Source organism: Phyllobates terribilis, unplaced genomic scaffold, assembly GCF_046119375.1.
Source record: "Phyllobates terribilis strain yellow unplaced genomic scaffold, ASM4611937v1 Scaffold_5__5_contigs__length_657084704, whole genome shotgun sequence".
In the NCBI taxonomy this organism is placed as follows: Eukaryota; Metazoa; Chordata; class Amphibia; order Anura; family Dendrobatidae; genus Phyllobates; species Phyllobates terribilis.
In genome coordinates, this window is record NW_027362765.1 from 511,727,309 (window position 1) to 511,748,949 (window position 21,641).

Consider the following 21,641-nt stretch of genomic DNA (forward strand, 5'->3'; position numbering starts at 1 on the left):
AAATGGGAAGACTGCAGGCCAAAAGGTAGAGGGCTTCTGTTCGGTTATTCTTTTCGGGGGGCCCTGGAAGCCGAGTCAACGACTCATAGCCCAGGTAGAGGGGAGGCTCTTGGGCTTCTTGCCTGCCTGGACAAAAATTTCGGCCAGTAATTAGACCCGAACCTATCAGATCGAGGATCAGAGTTTCGAGTTCCAGGCGATTCCTCGTGGGAGATTCATTTTGACCCCGGTCCGTTCCTCAGTATTAGAGCAGCTGGCCCTACAAAAGGAGGTGCTGGTGGAAGTTCCGGCGTCCGAAAGAGGGTTGGGGTTCTACTCTCCTCTCTTCCCGGTCTCAGAGCCGGACGGCTCCTTCAGTTGTATCCTTAACTTAAAAGCTCTTAAGTTCTTGATAATTCCCACCTTTAAGATGGAGTCTGTAATTTCAACAATAAAATTGCTGTTTTCAGGCTGTTACAAGGTAGTATTAGATTTAAAAGACTCCTATTACCATGTACCTATCCATGAGGAATACCAGAAATACTTTACTGTGGCCTTGGTCATGGATGGGGAAATCAAGCATTTCTAGTATAGGGCCCTGCCGTTTGGACTGACCATAGCCCCCCTGGGTATTTACTAAAATTTATAGCGAATGTCATGGCTCATGTCAGGGAATGTGATATTTTGATTATCCCTTATGTGGATGATTTCTTTGTGGTTTGGAAATTCTGCCTTCCAATGTAATAAACACCTAAAAGAGGTGATCACCATCTTTAGAGAGTGGGCTGGGTGCTAAATTTTGAAAAATGTAGGTTAGTACCCTCAAAAGTTCAGCAGTTTTTAGGAATTATGCTTGATTCAGATTCTCAAGAATGTTACCTTCCGGAAGCCAAAAAACAAAAGCTAAGGAATCCGGTGAAGAATGCTGTAACAAATCCGGTCATGTCCCTTAGAGCAGCAATGTCCCTGTTGGGTACCCTGACATCATGTTTCCTAGGGGTTCTCTGGGCACAATATCACTCCAGGGTTCTGGGATGTGCTGTGTAATGAAGTTTCACTTAAGGGACACCTGGAAGAAAAGATGTCCTTGTCACCCCGGTCAGTAAAGTCCTTACAGTGGTAGGTTTGCCTCATCCTCCCATCTCGAGGGGTTACTTGGGTACTTAGAACCACTAGAACAATTATCACCGATGTGAGTCCCAGTCGGTGGGGAGCCCATTGGGGGGATATGGTAGCCCAGGGGACCTGGTCAAATAACGAAAAGGGTCTCTCCTCCAACGCAAAAGAGCTGCTGGCGGTTAATAATTTCTTAGTTTTCCTCCAAGGTCAGAATGTAAAGATACTTTCGGATAATAGAGTTGCGGTGGCATACGTGAACCACCCAGGGGGGGGGTACACGGTCAACATCGCTGATGAGAGTGATGGATCATCTCTTTCAGATCACGGAAAGTCATCTCCTTTCCTTTAACATATGAGGGGAAAAGAAAATACAAGAGCAGACTACTTAAGCCGCTATCCTCTGAGACAGAGAGAATGGGAACTAAAACGAAGACGTTTTCTCCTAAATAGTCCGAAGGTGGGTGGGGCCTCCAATGGTAGACCTGTTTGCCACAAGACTAAATCGGAAGACAAGGCTCTTCTGTTCCCTAAATCCCAGAAAAAATCCCCTGGCAGTGGACACTCTCCTGATACCTTGGGATTTCAACCTGGCCTATGCCTTTCCCCCGTTGGCTCTTTTTCCCATGGTCATAAGAAGATAAGGGAGGACAAGGTGAGGGTTCTGCTGGTCGCACCCTTTTGACCCAGGAGACCCTGGTCCTCATGACTGAGGAGCATGTCCATCTCTGATCCTTGGGTCCTGCCCGAGGTTCCGGATCTCCTCTTCCAGTGTCCAATAGTCTATCCTCAAGCATCTTGCCTCCACTTGACGGTATGGAACTTGAAAAGTCACTGCTAAGTCAGAAAGGGTTTTCACAAGATCTAGTAGCTACCCTAATGTGTAGCAAAAAACCTGTTACAACTCAAATTTATGCCAGAACTTAGAAGAAGTTTTTGTCTTTCTGGATCTAGAGTTGATGAGGGGGTGCCAATAGGAAAGGTTTTGGAGTTTTTACAGAAGGGTCTTGAACTAGGGTTATCCACCAGCACCTTTAAAATTTCAGGTTTCTGCCTTAGACGCCCTAAATAGCTGTGATCTGGCTGTCAACTATTGGGTTTCTCGGTTCATTAAGGCAACGTTTAGATCTAGACCCATCGTCAAAAGCAACTTGGTTCCCTGGGATCTAAATTTGGTTCTAAAGGCCTTCACTAGCTCGCATTTTGAGGCAATAGAATCAGCAACCCTTAAATCCTTTTCTCTTAAAACAGCACTGCTAATAGCTTTAACCTCGACTAGGAGGATTAGTGACATTCAGACCCTGTCTACGACCTTGCCATTTACTCAAATCCTGGATGATAGGCGGGATTATGTTTAAAAATTACTCTATCTCCCTAAGGTAGCTACTCGTTTCCACAGACTTCAGGAAAGTAGTCCTACCCTCCTTCTGTCCTAATCCGAGTAACCAGAAAGAAGCAGAGTTACATACATTAGACGTAAGGAGATGTGTGGTTAGGTACTTCTCGGCTACCAAAGACTTTAGGAAAGATGGCTCATTGTTTATATCCTACCAAGGGGTTAGGAAAGGGTTTAAAGTCACAAAGTCCACCATAGCTAGATGGATTAGGGAGGCTATTTCTCTAGCTTATACATCTAGCGGCGAGGAAGTGCCACAAGGGTTGAAGGCTCACTCCACCTGGGCTGTGGCGACCTCCTGGGCTGAGAAGACTGGTGTCTCGATTAGAAGACATGTGTAAGGCTGCTACCTGGTCCTCTCCCTCTACATTCTATAGGCACTATAGACTGGATATGGGTGTTTCAACTGACCTCACCTTTGGGAGAAGAGTGCTCCAGGCTGTGGTCCCTCCCTAGACTGCTTCATTTCTGTAATTCTCTTGTGATGCTATCATGGTCGACCGACCTCTTGTGGTGCAGTCATAAATTACTTACCAGTAACGAGATTTTTTGGAGACCATGATGGCACCCTTATATTCCCTCCCTTCACGTTTGTGGGAGCACTCCCTGTTTTATTAATTATAATTTCACACTTAATAGGTGTTCTATGGTATAGTAATTTTGTGATTGTGTGCTGTGTTTATTAACCTGGTGGTCCTCTCATGCTCTGTAATCCAAACTGAGGCAAGAGAGAGGTGCCGCCCTTTTAAGCCTGTAGGTTTCTTGTCCTTAGTGGGCGGATCCCCTCTCTCGTGGTGCGGTCATGGTCTCTGAAAAATCCTGTTACCGGTAAGTAACTTGTGACTTTTAATTTGCCATGTGTGCAAAAAAGCAACGTTTCTGCTTCAAAGAGTCAAGCAGTTCATAGAGTTCAGCTGCTCCACACAGCGTTGAAAATTAACCAGTTTTACGTGAAAAAAACGGGATGACAACGGTTTCTCACCGCCTTGCTCGCCTGACCTAGCCCCCGCGACAACTTGTTGTTATTCCAAAGAATGAAGAAAAACTTAAAGCGAAAGCTTTTTCAGGACGTAGAAGAGATTAGAAAAGCCACTTGATTTGCAGGTGAAAATACACAGCGGAAAAAACACACACACCAAATACTTAACCTGGGCCAAGTTCCCGCAATATTACTCTGGGTACGAATTTGCATATTGTAGGCACTAGATTATAATTTAATATATTTTACAAAATCTCCCTTGCCAAAGTTTTTCATACAAGCATGCTGATAAAGCTGTTAAACAGGTCAATAACGGTGTGGTAGTGGTGAATTAATCTGTGATGTACACTACATATGACTTGTTCCTTTTTTTTATATATATATATTTTTATTTCAAATAACTTTTTTTTTTTTTTTTTTTTTTTTACCCCCAGCTCCTGGATATGGAGCACCAGGTCAAGCTCCTGGATATGGAGCACCAGGTCAAGCACCTGGATATGGAGCCCCTCCTGGTGCCCCAGGCTATGGAGCACCACAGTGTGTTCCCGGGTATGGTGGGCCTGGTTTTGGTGCTCCTGCTGGTGGCTATGGAGCTCCAGCACCTGGAGGCTATGGAGCACCTGCAGCCGGCGGCTATGGAGCACCTCCAGGTGGTGCCCCTGGCGGATACCAACAGCCCGGTGCTCAGAATTATGGAGGTGGAGGACCAGGTCAAGCACCAGGTTGGTGGACTCTTAATAAACCATGATTGCAGAGTTGCAAAACATGTTCTGATTCTACAGAAGATGACTCCAGCGGTCTAGTCTAATAAGACCACAACAGTTCGCATTATACAACTGGAATTTGTTTTGATATTTTATATCCTGATGTTTTACATTTGGTAGTTTGCCATAGAGCAGAAAGAGGGTTGATGTACAGATTTGTGATAAAACATCTGGTATAACTTAATCTTTTCTACAGGATATGCCATAAGTGTAGAGTATATGCAGATCCCACCAATGCACGATGCATCCAACTCAACCGGGCCTGGTACACATTTTTTATACCCCATCTGCTGAGGTCTGAATTTATGTGCAAAGGGTTGGAAATTATGACTACCACCCCACTGACGGTAGCGCGTGTCAGGACCCCTTTTTCGAGATGTATGCAGTTCCCATTAGTGGGATTGCAACTACTCGTACATTTTATGACAATTTCCACTGAAGATGCCAGAAATGTAAAGATAGGAATACCCCGTCATTTAAATTATGGCTCTTCTAGGTTTAGGAGCCCAGTGGGTGGTCCTAATCTGTGATTGTGGATAGAGAGATTGGGGTCAGTCACTTTGCATGTGCTTTCATTAATTGGGGCCGCCCATTTGACTCCTAAGCAATTCCAAGCTCTCACCTGGGTCTCCTGACCCACACTTACAGAAACACTTAAAGGGGTTGTCCACTACTATTAATAATTGGCCATTCTATTTTTATGTTGAAAATAAGTATCATTGTAAATGCCTTGCTTTTGGAGTTACTGCCTGTGAGCGGCGCTATCACTGGCCGCTCACAGGCATCACGTGACCCCGGCTGCAGCCGGCTCTGGCATCCGCTGACGTCACGTCAAGTTCCGGCTGCAGCCGGGGGTCCCTCTCTTCTGCGTTCCACGGTGGATGATGGGCTGTGGCCAGGGTTACCTTGCAGGTCACACCCGGCATCCACCGCGCGCTCTCCCTCTCCTCATTCATTGGGAAAGCACGCGGTGGATGCTGGGTGTGACGCATGGGATAACCCCACCCACAGCCCAGCATCCACTGCGGGGACCGCGTTACTGATGTGACGCCTCACTTGATGTGACCTCAGCAGCAGGTCACGTGGTGCCTGTGAGCGGCCAAGGATAGCGCCACTCACAGGCAGTAACTGCAAAGCAATGTATTTACAAAGATACTTATTTTCACCACAAGAATAGATTGGCCAAATATTAAAAGTAGTGGACTACCCATTTAAGCCTATAATGCTGTTAGGTTGGGCCTGAAAATGTGGCAGTCATACAGGTGAGAAAATAAAAAAAATGTTGAGGAGAAAAAAAAAAAAAAAAAAAAAAAAAGCCCTGTGTGATGAACATTGTGAAGCCTGGGCAGACCATGTTAAATGATATGTGAGAAGCGTCCCAGCCAAGCAGGTTCAGCCTTTCTCTGAACATGAATATTTTATAGCCTCATTTGGCTAGAGCTACTGTACACGATAGGTAAGAGGAAGGTAATACTTGTCTTCACAGTGACGAGACCAGCGTAGGTTGTTACATCTGTACTATGGTGTTCTGTAGATTTTGATGGGCTTTTTCTAAAAAATCTGCAATGTTATATCATTGTATGTCTATAATGTGTTTTTGTTTTTTTGTTTTGTTCTTTTAAACCTGATTTAGAATTTTTTTTGCCCTGTATTATTATTTATATTTATTTTTTGTCTTAGGTGGATTTCCATCAGGACCAGCACCTGGACAGCAACCTCCGGTTTGTAGACCTCCATTTTCTTAATATTTAATTATGTGAATTGCTAAGCTAACTATAGCAAGATTGAGAGGTGTTTAGTGTATATATTTTATTTTTTTATCCGTATGTCATAACTTGTAGATAATCTATCTTGCATTGTATATTGTAGGTTAGTGTTCAATATCAGGTATGTAATGCATTGCTCCTCTTTACTTTGTATTACTTTAATCACAGTGTGTGCAATGCACGAATCTGAACACTTGTGCTATAAATGTGCTGCGCTGTGCAGAACCCATTGAAATTAATAATTTTGTTGCTTCCCCTAATTCTCCCTTATATCTCCTTTGTCTTCCTATTGACTCTATGCCGTTATGGCCTATGTGGTGTAGAGCCTGTCGGAGCAAGGTGACTGCATGTCGTGTGCACTGGTTTTTGGAACTGTATAGAAAATACAGCTGCATGTTTGTGTTCAGAAAGCATTTGTATAGTACACATATCCCTCACTCAATGCAAACTTGTGTGTGTGCGTCTTCAGAAGTTTCTTGGAAGGTTAACATCCTGTATTGCCATGTGTGTCTGAAATGCTCATTTTGAATCTGTAGCGTAAAGGGAATTGGGATAACTGACTGCCCACAGGGACCCCACAAATCACGAGAACCAGGCTCTGCAGAGCCCTGTCTATATGGAGCGGAGATAAATGCTCTGGCAGCAGCAATTTACTAAGCATCGACTGTCTATGGGATTGCCAGAGAGTCCAGCACTTGGTTATCAGCTGATCGTGGGGTATTGTATCCCTACTGATCTCGTATTGATGATGATCTATCCCATGACTAGCTCATCAATATGCTAGTCCTTTACATCCCATTTAAAGGGAATCCTATCACCAGCTTTTTGCCACCTTGATCTGAGAGCAACATAACGTAAGGGCAGAGATTTGGATTCCAGAGTTGTCACTTGCTGGGCTGTTTGCTGTAGTTTTGATATTCTCCAGCTGATAAACCAGTGATTTTATCACTACTAAACTGCTGTTATGTAGTCCTCCATAGTCATCTCTGTATAACCCTGCCCTCACCACTGATTGGCAGCTTTCTATGTACAGTGCATAGGCTGAAGGCTACCAATCATATACAGAGCTCAGCATTCAGAGAACGGCTAGATCTGCAGCAGATATAAATATAAAAAAACGATACCAAAACGTCAGCAAGCAACCCAGTAAGTGACGCCTCTCTGGAATCGGTATCTCTGCTCCTACATTATCTAAGCTCGGGTGAGGTGGCAATAACCTGGTGACAGATTCCCTTTTAAGCTGCAATGGTATACTACAGCACATATTCCAGAAGCATACAGACCCAGGCTTAGTTAAGGGGAGTACAGCTGGTAACCTGTAAATCTCCAGCGTCCACATTTTGTCTGCTGGCTGTGTGTTTGGTCTTGTTGTTCCACACTCGTTTTGCAAATTGTGAACTCGTCATCTCAGAGCATTATCGGACATAACGTACAGTGTCTTCATATTTACAGAAAAAAAACTTTCTGACCAGTCTTGTATTTATCATTACTGTATTTCCTCTCCTAATGTATGGCAATGATTTTCCAGCCTTTTGCTGCTGCAATGACTGCCACCCAGGGGACTATCAGAGCCGCATCAAATTTTGATGCACTGGCCGATGCCGAAAAGCTGAGAAAGGCAATGAAGGGATTCGGTATGGATTTTAACTTATTTTGCCCTGAACCCTGTTTTGTTTGTCTAACACCTCCCAATATGGTTATTTTGTGCTATTCACATAGGAACTGATGAACAAGCCATAATTGATGTAGTGTCTAATCGTTCTAATGATCAAAGGCAGAAGATTAAGGCTGCTTTCAAGACCGCCTATGGAAAGGTAAGCAATCGGTGAGACCAGCTTTCCGCTAGCTTCTGCTAAAGGGTCTGTGACACCGCTATACTTAAAGGCAGTACAGCGGTGATTTTTTTTTTTTAACTGTTGTTCATCCTGAACAATATTTGAATACAGGTGGGAGAGACATCGGTAACTTAAAATTTGCTTAGGCAACTTCTATGCAAACAATGGTTGCTGCGCCTGGTCTAGAGGATTCAGTTTCTGTGCTTTAAGATTGAGTATGCTCTTAACCCTTTAAGGACCCAGGAAATATTGTTCACTGTGAAGTTGTAAAGCTTACATGACTATATGAGTTTCCAGGTCAGTACTATTATGGTGATACCAAACATATAAAGTTGTGTTCTTACTGGCAGCATTCCTCTCTGACCTTCACAAAAATGTGGCAGACCCCTTTTTTTGCGCATGTGTGAAGAAGATGAATACTGTCAGGATGTAGGCCAGATCGTGTCCACAGTGACTGTCTGCTTCATTTTGTAGGCTCCATCAGGGCTCTCAATTTCCTTCAGATACCTGTTTTTCAGGGATTCCAACAGAAACCAGAGCATGGTGCTCAGCGGAGAGCACTGTATGTGTGCACCTCGCCTTAGATATGTCAGGATCATTATGAATACATGCATCTTTCAACTGCTGTGTAGCATCACTAGAAATGTTACTTGATTCGCGGACTAGACTACATATTGTCGGAATTTACACCACTTTTGCAGTGTAAATTATACATCTCAATTATACATCATCTCAATTATAATTATAATCTCTAGCATGCAATTTGCCCCTCTCACTTTTGTAAAACTTGGGGACCATTCCAAGACTGGTGTAACAATGCCAACAGTCACAAAATGTTTGCACCAATCTAAGTTTAATAAAAGCTTTGCAACCTTTAAAATAGTCTTAGAGACTTGCGGCAGAGTTCTGGCAAAAACTGCTGTATAAATCGGGGACCCCTGAGTCTGTAGTAACCTGACGGTTTAGTCAACTTTTATATTTACTATAGGATGGAAGTAAATCTCCAGCACGCCACCTGCCGACTGATGTTGGTATTGTATATTTGGGGATACATAATTGACACTGATTTCTGTTGGGCCTCATTCAGACTTGCCTGTATCACAGTTTGAGTATGGGCTGTGATGCACAGATGGGCCACTGGTCTCCTGAGCCAAATGTGACAGCCTCTTGTATAACTGAGACTGTCAAGTTCGGGTCAGGAATCCCATTGCTCGTTCTTCCTTGACCCATAATACTCAGATATTTGCCTTTTGACCTTAGACTGCAGGGAAATGTTCTATTTCTAGTTTGTGCTGATAATTAGCTGCTATGTATGTAATTTGTTACCCTCAGTCACAGAGGAGGGCAGGGGATGCGCTCCTCATGAATACACCAGACTCCAACTGTAGGGCTTGAGGAAAGTAAAAGTATAGTGACTTTATCAGCTTATCAAACATTGCTTGCCCATTTTTGTGTAAAATCTGCCACTGCAAGAAAGATGGATGGGAAAAGAAAAGGACTTTAAGCCACCCGGAACACCCCTTGAGCTTGTGATCGTTACCTCTGACTTCCAACCTACAGTACAGGCCAAAAGTTTGGACACACCTTCTAATTTAAAGATTTTTCTGTATTTTCATGACTATGAAAATTGTACATTCACATTGAAGGCATCAAAACTATGAATTAACACAAGTGGAATTATATACTTAACAAAAAAGTGTGAAACAACTGAAAATATGTCTTATATTCTAGGTTCTTCAAAGTAGCCACCTTTTGCTTTGATGACTGCTTTGCACACTCTTGGCATTCTCTTGATGAGCTTCAAGAGGTAGTCACCGGAAATGGTCTTCCAACAATCTTGAAGGAGTTCCCAGAGATGCTTAGCACTTGTTGGCCCTTTTGCCTTCACTCTGCGGCCCAGCTCACCCCAAACCATCTCTATTGGGTTCAGGTCTGGTGACTGTGGAGGCCAGGTCGCCTGGCGTACCACCCCATCACTCTCCTTCTTGGTCAAATAGCCCTTACACAGCCTGGAGGTGTGTTTTGAGGTCATTGTCCTGTTGAAAAATAAACGATGGTCCAACTAAACGCAAACCGGATAGAATTGCATGCCGCTGCAAGATGCTGTGGTAGCCATGCTGGTTCAGTATGCCTTCAATTTTGAATAAATCCCCAACAGTGTCACCAGCAAAGCACCCCCACACCATCACACCTCCTCCTCCATGCTTCACAGTGGGAACCAGGCATGTAGAGTCCATCCGTTCACCTTTTCTGCGTCGCACAAAGACACGGTGGTTGGAACCAAAGATCTCAAATTTGAACTCATCAGACCAAAACACAGATTTCCACTGGTCTAATGTCCATTCCTTGTGTTCTTTAGCCCAAACAAGTCTCTTCTGCTTGTTGTCTGTCCTTAGCAGTGGTTTCCTAGCAGCTATTTTACCATGAAGGCCTGCTGCACAAAGTCTCCTCTTAACAGTTGTTGTAGAGATGTGTCTGCTGCTAGAACTCTGTGTGGCATTGACCTGGTCTCTAATCTGAGCTGCTGTTAACCTGCGATTTCTGAGGCTGGTGACTCGGATAAACTTATCCTCAGAAGCAGAGGTGACTCTTGGTCTTCCTTTCCTGGGGCGGTCCTCATGTGAGCCAGTTTCTTTGTAGCGCTTGATGTTTTTTGCAACTGCACTTAGGGACACTTTCAAAGTTTGCCCAATTTTTCGGACTGACTGACCTTCATTTCTTAAAGTAATGATGGCCACTCGTTTTTCTTTACTTAGCTGCTTTTTTCTTGCCATAATACAAATTCTAACAGTCTATTCAGTAGGACTATCAGCTGTGTATCCACCAGACTTCTGCACAACACAACTGATGGTCCCAACCCCATTTATAAGGCAAGAAATCCCACTTATTAAACCTGACAGGGCACACCTGTGAAGTGAAAACCATTTCCGGTGACTACCTCTTGAAGCTCATCAAGAGAATGCCAAGAGTGTACAAAGCAGTCATCAAAGCAAAAGGTGGCTACTTTGAAGAACCTAGAATATAAGACATATTTTCAGTTGTTTCACACTTTTTTGTTAAGTATATAATTCCACATGTGTTAATTCATAGTTTTGATGCCTTCAGTGTGAATGTACAATTTTCAGTCATGAAAATACAGAAAAATCTTTAAATGAGGTGTGTCCAAACTTTTGGTCTGTACTGTATGTTAGTGACACCACTCCAGCGCTGAAATAATATTTAAAAAAAAAAAAATCTATGATGGATTATTTTAGCCAGATCTCACAGTATTTATTGTTGCTTAGTTGGAGAGTGGTAGTACTCCCTCGACCCCAACCACCCTTCATTTATGTTTCCCTTTTCATAGGGCACCATAGTCTGATCAATAATTTTGTTTTATTTATTTTGTGATATTTTAGGAAATTCTTCATTATAATACTCATGCTTGTGGGAATTGTGTTTTTTTTATTTTCTTCATACTTGGGGTGATTGCAGCTGAGTACATGTGTCTGAAACTCTGCCCAATGGCTGCACTACTTGTTTTCAAAACCTTGTGGCCATTGGGCGGCACAGTAGGATGCGTCTCAGATGCTGCGGCATACATGTACAATCACTCTTTAGGATTGTGTGCCATTTGTGTGTGGCCTTGACTTAATTCTACATAAGAAAAACCTGATAGTGTTTGCAGGCTAAATTTGTCATTTAGTTTCTTTTGATATATGGTTGTGTGTGTCTTTGATCACTATTACTATGATAGATTATATATCTCTCCCTATAATCTAATTATTATTATTATTATTATTATTTTTATAAAGGTAATTATTATTTTTTTTTTTTTTATAAAGGATTTGATTAAAGATTTGAAGTCTGAACTGAGCGGTCATGTTGAGGAACTCATCATCGCACTCTTTATGCCTCCAACATATTATGATGCCTGGAGCTTGCACAATGCCATGAAGGTAATGCTACATGTCACAATGTGCATGGCGGAATAAATGTTACGCTGTGTAATTAAATCTCACTTGACTTCACACAGTTATCCGGATACTAGCTGTTTCCTTATGTCTTCTGTGTTTTTAGCTATTACCCTCTTACTGAAATACTTAACCAGTTTAAAAACGGGGCCGTTTTACCCTTTAATGACCATGCACAATTCTTCTAATTTTTTTTTCATACTTGTTGCTTTAAGATATCTAACTTAATACACAACAGTTACACTTTAAAGAATCACTATTTTTTTTTTTCTGTTTGTTTTTTTCTTTATTGCAATGCTGGAGGGTTGCTACTCATCTACAGTGGCAATCAAAAGTTTTGCTTTTTTTTTTTTTTAAAGTGTGATTTCTTCTGTCTGGTTGTTGCAATGCCATTTCCTCATGATGAATTGAAAGTGCTTGAAGTTGTCATCATGCAAGACCTTAATTTTAACCAAAATGCTTTTGAATATAGATATGGTAATTTAATTAAAGAAAACTGACTGCCATACGTTTTTCATTTGCTATTTATTGATCACCACATAGAGTAATTCATTCTTTACAATGCCATAACTGTAGCATAACCTCTTGCTTTAATTACTGCACCACACAGACGGGGCATTGAAGCCACTATAGGGTGTTCAAGACATCTTGACGGATCTTGCTCCATTCCATTTGCAAGTCTGCAAACAATTCATCTTTATTGCTATGGGTATGGGCCCCAACACGTCACCCAAACTCATCCCAAAGGTGCTCTATAAAAGGGCTGTGCAATCGGAGTCGGTATAAAATGGACAGATTCCGACTCCTAAAATATATAATAAATTGGGTACAGTAGTACAATGCAGTTTGTGGGGAATATTTTTTCATAAGAATTTTGGGAAAGTTATGAAATGTCCTATTCCTGATCTAAGAGTCTAGACTTAGCCTGAGATGAGTCTGTACTGCAGTTTATGTACATGATAAGTAGTGAAGCTCCTCCTCTACAGATAAGTGGGGGAAAAAAAACAAACACAGGGAAGGAATGCTTGCACTCATCTCAGAACTGCTGGAGTGAACAGGAAAGCAGAATTAAGAACCAAAAAGAACAGGTTCTTGCTATTTTATATCTGATAATTCTTCAAACATAAGTACAATTAAACTGATGAATGAGAATAATGAAGGTGAACAGTATCTAGAAGAACATTTCAGATTCAGTACGTTGGAGATGGAAGGCCACAGTCCTGTTCACATTAACAGAGGAACAAACAGATATTCCCACAGAAGAACAGCAAAATGGTTCTTTACAATTATATGATCTTGTTGAAGCTGTTACACATCTCTCTCCTATTCATCACATGCGCTGTGTTGTGCACACGCTTCAGCTGGCAATAAGAGATAGTCTGCAAGAGGGACATGCTGCAACTCTGATTAGCAAAGTGAGGAAATTGACTATTGCTGCCAGAACCCCTAAAATTGATTCCATCTTGAAGAGACGTGCTGGAAAAGGGGCAATTGTGGAATTACAAAATTTTTCACTTGCCCTCAAAGAAGTTGAAGAGTTCAAACGTTCATCAAAACTGACTGTGCACGAGGCAATTCCTTTATACCCTGAAATTGTCAGATGTTGCCCATGTGGTTACTGCTTTGCAACCAACCCAAGTTAGTGTAGAGAGGTTGTTCTCTAGCCTTAAAATAATTAGGTCAGATTTGAGGTCATCTATGAAGGAGGATCTGATGGAGGCGATACTATTTCTCAGAACAAATACATAGACTGCACAAATGTTATTCAGTACTTTTTTGTTGAAAACTTCTTTTTTTTCCACTTACTGCATAGTGTATAATAAATTGTAAATATGCTAAAGTTTTTCTGTTCTAAAGTTGTATTCCAATAAATATACACTGCTCAAAAAAATAAAGGGAACACTTAGGCTGAGTTCACACGATGCGTATTTCATGCGTTTCCGCGGCGTTTTTGCAGTTGCGTAAACGCCGCGGAAACGCATGAAAAACGCATGGTAGAAGGGAAGCAATGTTCCCCAATTGAAATCCGCATGTGCTGTGCCCATGATGCGGACTTTTCCGCAGCGTAAACGCTGCGCTCAAAAATCCGCAGCATGTCATTTAATTTTGCGGAAACGCAGCGTTTTTGCCGCCATTGACTTGCATTAGAACGCGCCAATTCCGCAAGACTGCATCTGTACTTGCGTAATTGGTGCGTTCTAATGTGCGGATGGTACCCGGGTGTGGAGGAGAGGAGAGTCTCCTCCACACCCAGGTACCATTAAAAAAGCTGTAAAAACAAGAATAAAATAAAAAATATATATATACTTACCATCTGTCGGCCCGCGCAGCGCTCCTGCTTGCTTCCCGGCACTTGCAGTGAGTTGTAGGACCTGCGGTGACGTCAGAGTCATGTGACGGGTCACGTGATGCTGACGTCGGCAGGTCTTTCAATTCAAAGTTGCCGGGAGAACGGAGTGTAAAGCAGGACAGCGCGGGCCATCGGAGGTAATTATATACACTCTCTCGGGTCACACTGTATAAATCCATGCTGTTTGCATGGATTTATATAGTGTGACCTAGTTGTCAAGCACTTTCCAGGTGATGCTAAAATCGCCTGGAAAGCGCTTGTCAATCTGCATGCGGAAACGCATGTGAATCTGCATGTGGATCCGCATGTATTCTGCAGGAAAAACGCATGCACAATCTGCATGCGTTTTTTCTGCCAGGGAGATGCAGAAATGATGCAGAAATTTTCTGCTTCATTTCTGCATCGTGTGCACATAGCCTTAAACAACAGAATATAAGTAAATCAAACTTCTGTGAAATCAAACTGTCCACTTAGGAAGCAACACTGATTGACAATCAATTTCACATGCTGTTGTGCAAATGGAATAGACAATAGATGGAATACACAATAGATGGAAATTATTTGCAATTATCAAGAGACACTCAATAAAGGAGTGGTTCTGCAGGTGGGGACCACAGACCACATCTCAGTACCAATGCTTTCTGGCTGATGTTTTGGTCACTTTTGAATGTTGGTTGTGCTTTCCCACTCGTAGTAGCATGAGATGGACTCTACAACCCACAGAAGTTGCTCAGATAGTGCTGCTCATCCAGGATGGCACATCAATGCGAGCTGTGGCAAGAAGGTTTGCTGTGTCTGTCAGCGTAGTGTCCAGAGGCTGGAGGCGCTACCAGGAGACAGGCCAGTACACCAGGAGACCTGGAGGGGGCTGTAGGAGGGCAACAACCCAGCAGCAGGACCGCTACCTCCGCCTTTGTGCAAGGAGGAACAGGAGGAACACTGCCAGAGCCCTGCAAAATGACCTCCAGCAGGCCACAAATGTGCATGTGTCTGCACAAACGGTTAGAAACCGACTCCATGAGGGTGGTATGAGGGCCTGACGTCCACAGATGGGGGTAGTGCTCACAGCCCAACACCATGCAGGACGCTTGGCATTTGCCACAGAACACCAGGATTGGCAAAGTCGCCACTGGCGCCCTGTGCTCTTCACAGATGAAAGCAGGTTCACACTGAGCACATGTGACAGACGTGACAGTCTGGAGACGCCGTGGAGAGCGATCTGCTGCCTGCAACTTCCTTCAGCATGACCAGTTTGGTAGTGGGTCAGTAATGGTGTGGGGTGGCATTTCTTTGGAGGGCCGCACAGCCCTCCATGTGCTCGCCAGAGGTAGCCTGACTGCCATTACCGAGATGAGATCCTCAGACCCCTTGTGAGACCATATGCTGTTGTGGTTGGCCCTGGGTTCCTCCTAATGCAGGACAATGCCAGACCTCATGTGGCTGGAGTGTGTCAGCAGTTCCTGCAAGATGAAGGCATTGAAGCTATGGACTGGCCCACCCGTTCCCCAGACCTGAATCTGATTGAGCACATCTGGGACATCATGTCTCGCTCCATCCACCAACGTCACGTTGCACCACAGACTGTCCAGGAGTTGGTGGTTGCTTTAGTCCAGGTCTGGGAGGAGATCCCACAGAAGACCATCTGCAACCTCATCAGGAGCATGCCCAGGCGTTGTAGGGAGGTCATACAGACACGTGGAGGCCACACACAATACTGAGCCTCATTTTGACTTGTTTTAAGGACATTACATCAAAGTTGGATCAGCCTGTAGTGTGTTTTTCCACTTTAATTTTGGGGGTGACTCCAAATCCAGGCCTCCATTGGTTAATACATTTGATTTCCATTGATGATTTTTGTGTGATTTTGTTGTCGGCATATTCAACTTTGTACAGAACAAAGTATTCATTGAGAATATTTCATTCATTCAGATCTAGGCTGTGTTATTTGAGTGTTCCCTTTATTTTTTTGAGCAGTGTATTTTATGTTCTATCTAAATAGCTTGATTGTGTCATAATAATGATTAAAAACCTGATGTTACCATTTTACTACAGTAAATTTATCACTTAAACTTAAACATGAGCCATGTATGAGAGAGGTGGAGTCAGAGTTGGAGTCTGTGTCATGGAAATTGAGGACATATATAACAGCCAAGAGGTATCTCTTAAAATATATAACCTTTAATAAATCTCTAAAAGATGTATAAATGCAGCCGGTATGCGTTCCAGGCGCCCGAAAAGGAGGTGGACAATAGCCTATGATATGTTTTGGGAGGCTATAGCCTATGATGCATAGCAATAGTGCGCAATAGCCTATGACACATACTAAGAGGCTATACGCCCCGGACACTTAAGTAGACAAGAAAAGTCACGTGGGGAACCAAAATATGTACCATGTGACTCGGTTGTAATACATATGACACAACTATGGGATTGTATGGAGTAAATGTATTACGTTCAAAAATCTATCTGACTGAGACATGTATTGCCAAACTAAATTTGGAGGAATTGAAATTCTATACTTTATAATAAGAGAATTGTGAAGTATGGCAAATAATTTAAATTGGAAAATAAGCCCCGCCCAGGAAATGACATAGAACGCTAAGAAATGGAGGGAAAATTAATGTATTTAAACAGAGAAGGTTGATGTGTGAGCATCCCCCATTTTTCCATCTGTGGAAAGTGGCAGCAGCATTCTGCACCACTGAGATGGACGCTCACCACTGTGAGGTTCAGTACGTTTTTTAAGTCACTTGGCACTTTATGGCACAGTCACTTTTTTTGCTCTTTTGTATTGCTAGTGCTCCCCAAAATACCAAATACACTCCCCTAATGAATCCCCCCGTAAGGAGGAAGAAACGCGTCGGGAGGGACTTTTTTTGTGGGTGACATTGTAAGATATACTTGGGTACTGCCCTTGTTAGGGCGGGAGCTATCACCAGGGGCACGACAGGGTAGATTTCTTTTGAGGAACTAATCGATTGAATGGGATGGAGAACCCTGAATGATGCCCACATGCAAAAAAATGGGTAAGATCCACACATCACTAACGTTTGATAACACTGTATTTTTTATTGACCAGGATTGGTTGGAAATTAGTGGCCCTTCTTTGGCATCAGTTATCCAAAGGGTCATATGGTTACATTCTAAATAAGGCTATCTAGACATTATATGTCTTTGGATCTATTTTGTTTGTTTCTGTCATCCTGTGCATCAAGAGGTTATATTTGTCCATCTTGATGTGAATAAGATGTAATTAGTGGCTGGTACCAGATATCAGAGGTATTTATTATAAATCTTTTAGAGATTTATTAAAGGTTATATTTTGAGAGATACCTCTTGGCTGTTATGATGTTGATACTGAGGGAATTTGTCTGCCGTATGTTAAGCAGATTATAGCTATTCTATCATGGAAATTGAGGAGTCTTGAGTTGGAGTCGGAGGTTTGGCTTACCGACTCCACAGCCCTGCTCTATAGGGTGTAAATCAGGTGATCTGCTTGGCCATTGCAACAGGCGAACATTTTTCTTTGCTAACCAATTTTTGACTAAATTGGATGTGTGCTTAGGATTATTGTCTTGCTGGGATTTCCATCCTCTGCCTACTTTGGTTTTACCATGTTGCAGCATTACATTCTCCAGTATATCCTTGTACATGGTAGCATTCATATTTCCATCAATTCTATGCAGAGGTCCAATGGCAGATGCAGAAAAGCAGCCCCAAACCATGACATTGCCACCACCATGTTTCACTGTAGGTGTTTGGTACCTTACATCATCACGTTTCCCAATTGGGCGGTATATATAGTGCTGCCATCACTACCAAACAGTTTAAACTTGGATTCATCCGACCACAATACCTTAGACCAATGTGTCTCTTTCCATTTGGCTGTGTTCCTTGGCAAACTCAAGTCGAATATTTCGGTTCTTTGCAGAGATGAAAGGCTTCTTGAATGAAACTCGTGCTTTCAATTCTACTGCTCTTAGCCATCGCACAGTTTGGCGACTCTCTTTGAACCCATATTCTTTGTTCATTTCGTGTGAAATCTGTATAGCACTTTTATGGACATCAGATACTGACTTTTTCTTAATAATGTGATCAACTCTGGAGGAAGTTTTCCGTTGTCGTCCACTTCTAGATTTGTCAGCTGTTCCATAACCTTCTTTTTCTTTCTTTAATATACGTGACACTTGACTCTGGGAACAGTTGAATTCCATAGCTTCCTCTTTTTGGCTTTTGCCTGACTTCACTCTCAGAATAATAAGCTTCCTGACATCTGGTGATACATTTGATTTTGTCTTTGCCATGTTTAAACCTAAAAACACAAGCACACACATAAAAAAAAAAAAATTAGACAAAATTCGACTACCCAAGACATGATATGCGAAACATTTGGCCCAGCAAATGTTGAAAACTAACACACAAAGGGGTGAAACAATGTCAAACACAATTTTCGTCCTAATAGCTGACAAACATTTGCTTCTGTTTTACTAAAATCACCAGGAAAATGGCATCACAACAACCAGACAGAAGTAATCATACTTCAAAAGTTTTGCTTTTTTTTTTTTTATAGTCTCCACTGTAAGTTCCCTGTCTCCAGGATTATACTTACAGCCGCCATCTTCATCTTTTATAAGCGCCGCTCCTGTCGTCTTCTACAGGTTGTGATCTGCTGGGTCTCTCCAGTGTTTTCTGGGCGATCTGAAAGTCACAACTCAATGCAAGTCTGAGGGCCAGAACGAGGATCTCATAGACTTACACTGAGAGCTTGTGACCGTTACCTCTGACATCCGGCCAGTGAGATGTAGCGGTCACAAGATGGTGACGCAGCATCGGGAAGAGCTGAACACGGCGACTGGTAAGTATAAGACTAAGATTAATTGCACCACTCCAGCGCAGAAATAAAACAAAACGCTGGAATACTTTGAAATGTTGCTACATGCGACTTTTGTGTTCTTCATGATCATCCTATTTGTAGGCATTGTAAGAGTAGACGTGTGTTTATTTATTATATTGTATTTGTAATGTATTTTTTTCTTCCTATTATAGGGAGCAGGAACTAAAGAAGGTGTGCTCATTGAGATCTTGTGCAGCAGGACGAATAGTGAAATCCGGAACATTGTTGCATGTTACAAGTCAGAGTTTGGGCGAGACATTGAGAAGGATGTGCGATCTGATACCTCTGGTCATTTTGAGAGGCTTTTAGTGTCTATGTGCCAGGTCAGCTGAGTAACTCTCTCAATGCTTTGCTTTAATGGGGTTGTCCCCTTTCATTATTTATTTATTTTCATCTTGCATTGATTTGGAATCAGCAGGCCAGGCAACTTTGCTGCTCCACTCTCCCTCAGCATCTAGCAGTTACGAGACTCCCCTCACACCTCCAATGTAATCCTGTGCTGTGGTCAAGTGGTACAGTGCCCCCAAAGCACTGCCCCATTGACGGTACATCAGCACTGACATTCCTTCGCCTTATGGCATGATTGACATTGTATTACAACGCATGCATCCTGGGGAATAGATGTTATTAGTAATGATGAGCAAGCATGCACATTACTCGAGATTTACGAGCATGCTCGGGTGTTCGTCGAGTATCTTTGGCGTGCTCAAATGATGTTTGAGTCTCTCCTTGTGCATGATTTGCGACTGTTAGATCGCTTTAATACATGTGAGGAATGCCTAACAAACAGGCATTCCTCACATGTATTAAAGCTGTCAAACAGTTGCAAATCATGCACACGGAGAGACTCAAACATAACATTCAAGCATGCCGCAAAACTCGGCGAGCACCTGAGCATGCTCACCAAAAGGCTTAACAGAACACGCTCGCTCATCACTAGTGATTAGGACCTGAATGGGGGGCAAAGCTTCCCTTCGCTTCAAAAAGCAGCATTGTGGAACTTGGGAGGAGGAGTTTTCAGCATGAGGGTTGGTGCATACGACAGTTTTCTTTTCTCCATCTGAAAAAAAAAACTGTCTGATTATTCAGATCAGACTCTGACTGGAATGACTTCAATTTTTCAGAGGTGGAGAGAAAAAAAGTTCCTCCATTCTGTCACTACGTGAAAATTGGACCAAACTCTGATGTCAGTTATCCGAGTGCAGTCCAGTGTTTTGTTTGTTTTTTTTTTTCACACCCATACACTTGCATTGCCAATTTTGATCCAAGTGTCAGATCAAAATCAGACACGTTTACTATAACAAAAAAAAAAATTTCCCCCTTGCACCACTCGGTCGGAAGTAAAAATTTGACATTTGCACAGCCCCACAGAATATATCATAAGTGGTCGTGTGCACGAGCCCTAAAGCTTGAAACTACTGATGCCTCAACACTGCTTTGGGAGGTATTCGAGGAGGAGTCCTGGGACCATTGGTCTCAGGAAGGAATCTGAAGTTGGGCATATTTGTTGTTTGTCATGAAATTAATCCAGCAGAGTGCTGCCTTCTCTGATTATAATGAAAATTGTAAATGTGAAAAACATAACATTTCATGTTTTTAGTTGGGTTTCTTTCTTTCTTTTTTTTTTTTGTGTCTGATATCACAACACATTAGTTGCGAAATGATCTCTTATCTTCCCTTAGGGAAATCGAGACGAAAGCCAGAATGTTAACGTGCAACAAGCTGAGCAAGACGCCCAGCGTCTTTACCAAGCTGGGGAAGGAAAAATTGGAACAGATGAGTCGTCCTTTAATTTGGTGCTGGCAAGTCGCAGCTTCCCGCAGTTGAAGGCTGTGGCAGACGCATATGCCAGAGTAAGTAAATTTGTTTTTTCAAAGATTTAATTGCAAGTACACTGAGCCTGTAAATGGCAGGCTGGATTTTTGACTCTATATTCTGTAACTTATTAGTGAAAGAGAAATCCGGCATACTTGTAGTGCAGTTTCTTCTTGGGACTGTCGGACAAAACTTGACAAGTGAAAGAGGCCATTGTCTTGTTGGAAGATAAATTTCTTTCCCAGTCTCAGGTCTTTTGCAGACTCCAACAGGTTTTCTTCCAGAATGGTCCTGTATTTGGCTCCGTCCATCTTCCCATCAATTTTAACCATCTTCCCTGTCCCTGCTGAAGAAAAGCAGGCCCAAACCATGATGCTGCCACCACCATATTTGACAGTGGGAATGGTGTTTTGAGGGTGATGAGGTGTGTTGCTTTTACGCCAAACATATCGTTTTGCATTGTGGCCAAAAAGTTCGATTTTGGTTTCATCTGACCAGAGCACCTTATTCCACATGTTTGGTGTCTCTCCCAAGTGGCTTGTGGCAAACTTCAAACAAGACTTTTTATGGATATCTTTGAGAAATGGCTTTCTTCCTTCTTGCCACTCTTCCATAAAGGCCAGATTTGTGCAGTGTATGACTGATTGTTGTCCTATGGACAGACTCTCCCACCTCAGCTGTAGATCTCTGCAGTTCATCCAGAGTGATCATGGGCCTTTTGGCTGCATCTCTGATCAGTCTTCTCCTTGTTCGAGATGAAAGTTTAGAGGGACAGCCGGGTCTTGGTAGATGCA

General features: G+C 42.6%; 1 protein-coding gene across 2 annotated transcripts in view; it reads left to right on the forward strand.

The window, feature by feature from the left end:
* ANXA7 (annexin A7) overlaps window positions 1-21,641 on the forward strand; it is an 81,067-nt gene that overhangs the window by 35,866 nt on the left and 23,560 nt on the right. The window contains exons 4-11 of one of the 2 annotated variants that reach the window (XM_073685642.1): window positions 3,905-4,192; window positions 5,915-5,955; window positions 6,104-6,121; window positions 7,529-7,634; window positions 7,720-7,814; window positions 11,660-11,773; window positions 19,185-19,355; window positions 20,715-20,885. In XM_073685642.1, the coding sequence (XP_073541743.1) occupies window positions 3,905-4,192; window positions 5,915-5,955; window positions 6,104-6,121; window positions 7,529-7,634; window positions 7,720-7,814; window positions 11,660-11,773; window positions 19,185-19,355; window positions 20,715-20,885 (1,004 nt within the window). The remainder of the gene's footprint in view (window positions 1-3,904; window positions 4,193-5,914; window positions 5,956-6,103; window positions 6,122-7,528; window positions 7,635-7,719; window positions 7,815-11,659; window positions 11,774-19,184; window positions 19,356-20,714; window positions 20,886-21,641) is intronic. The other variant, XM_073685643.1, reaches the window with a different exon arrangement.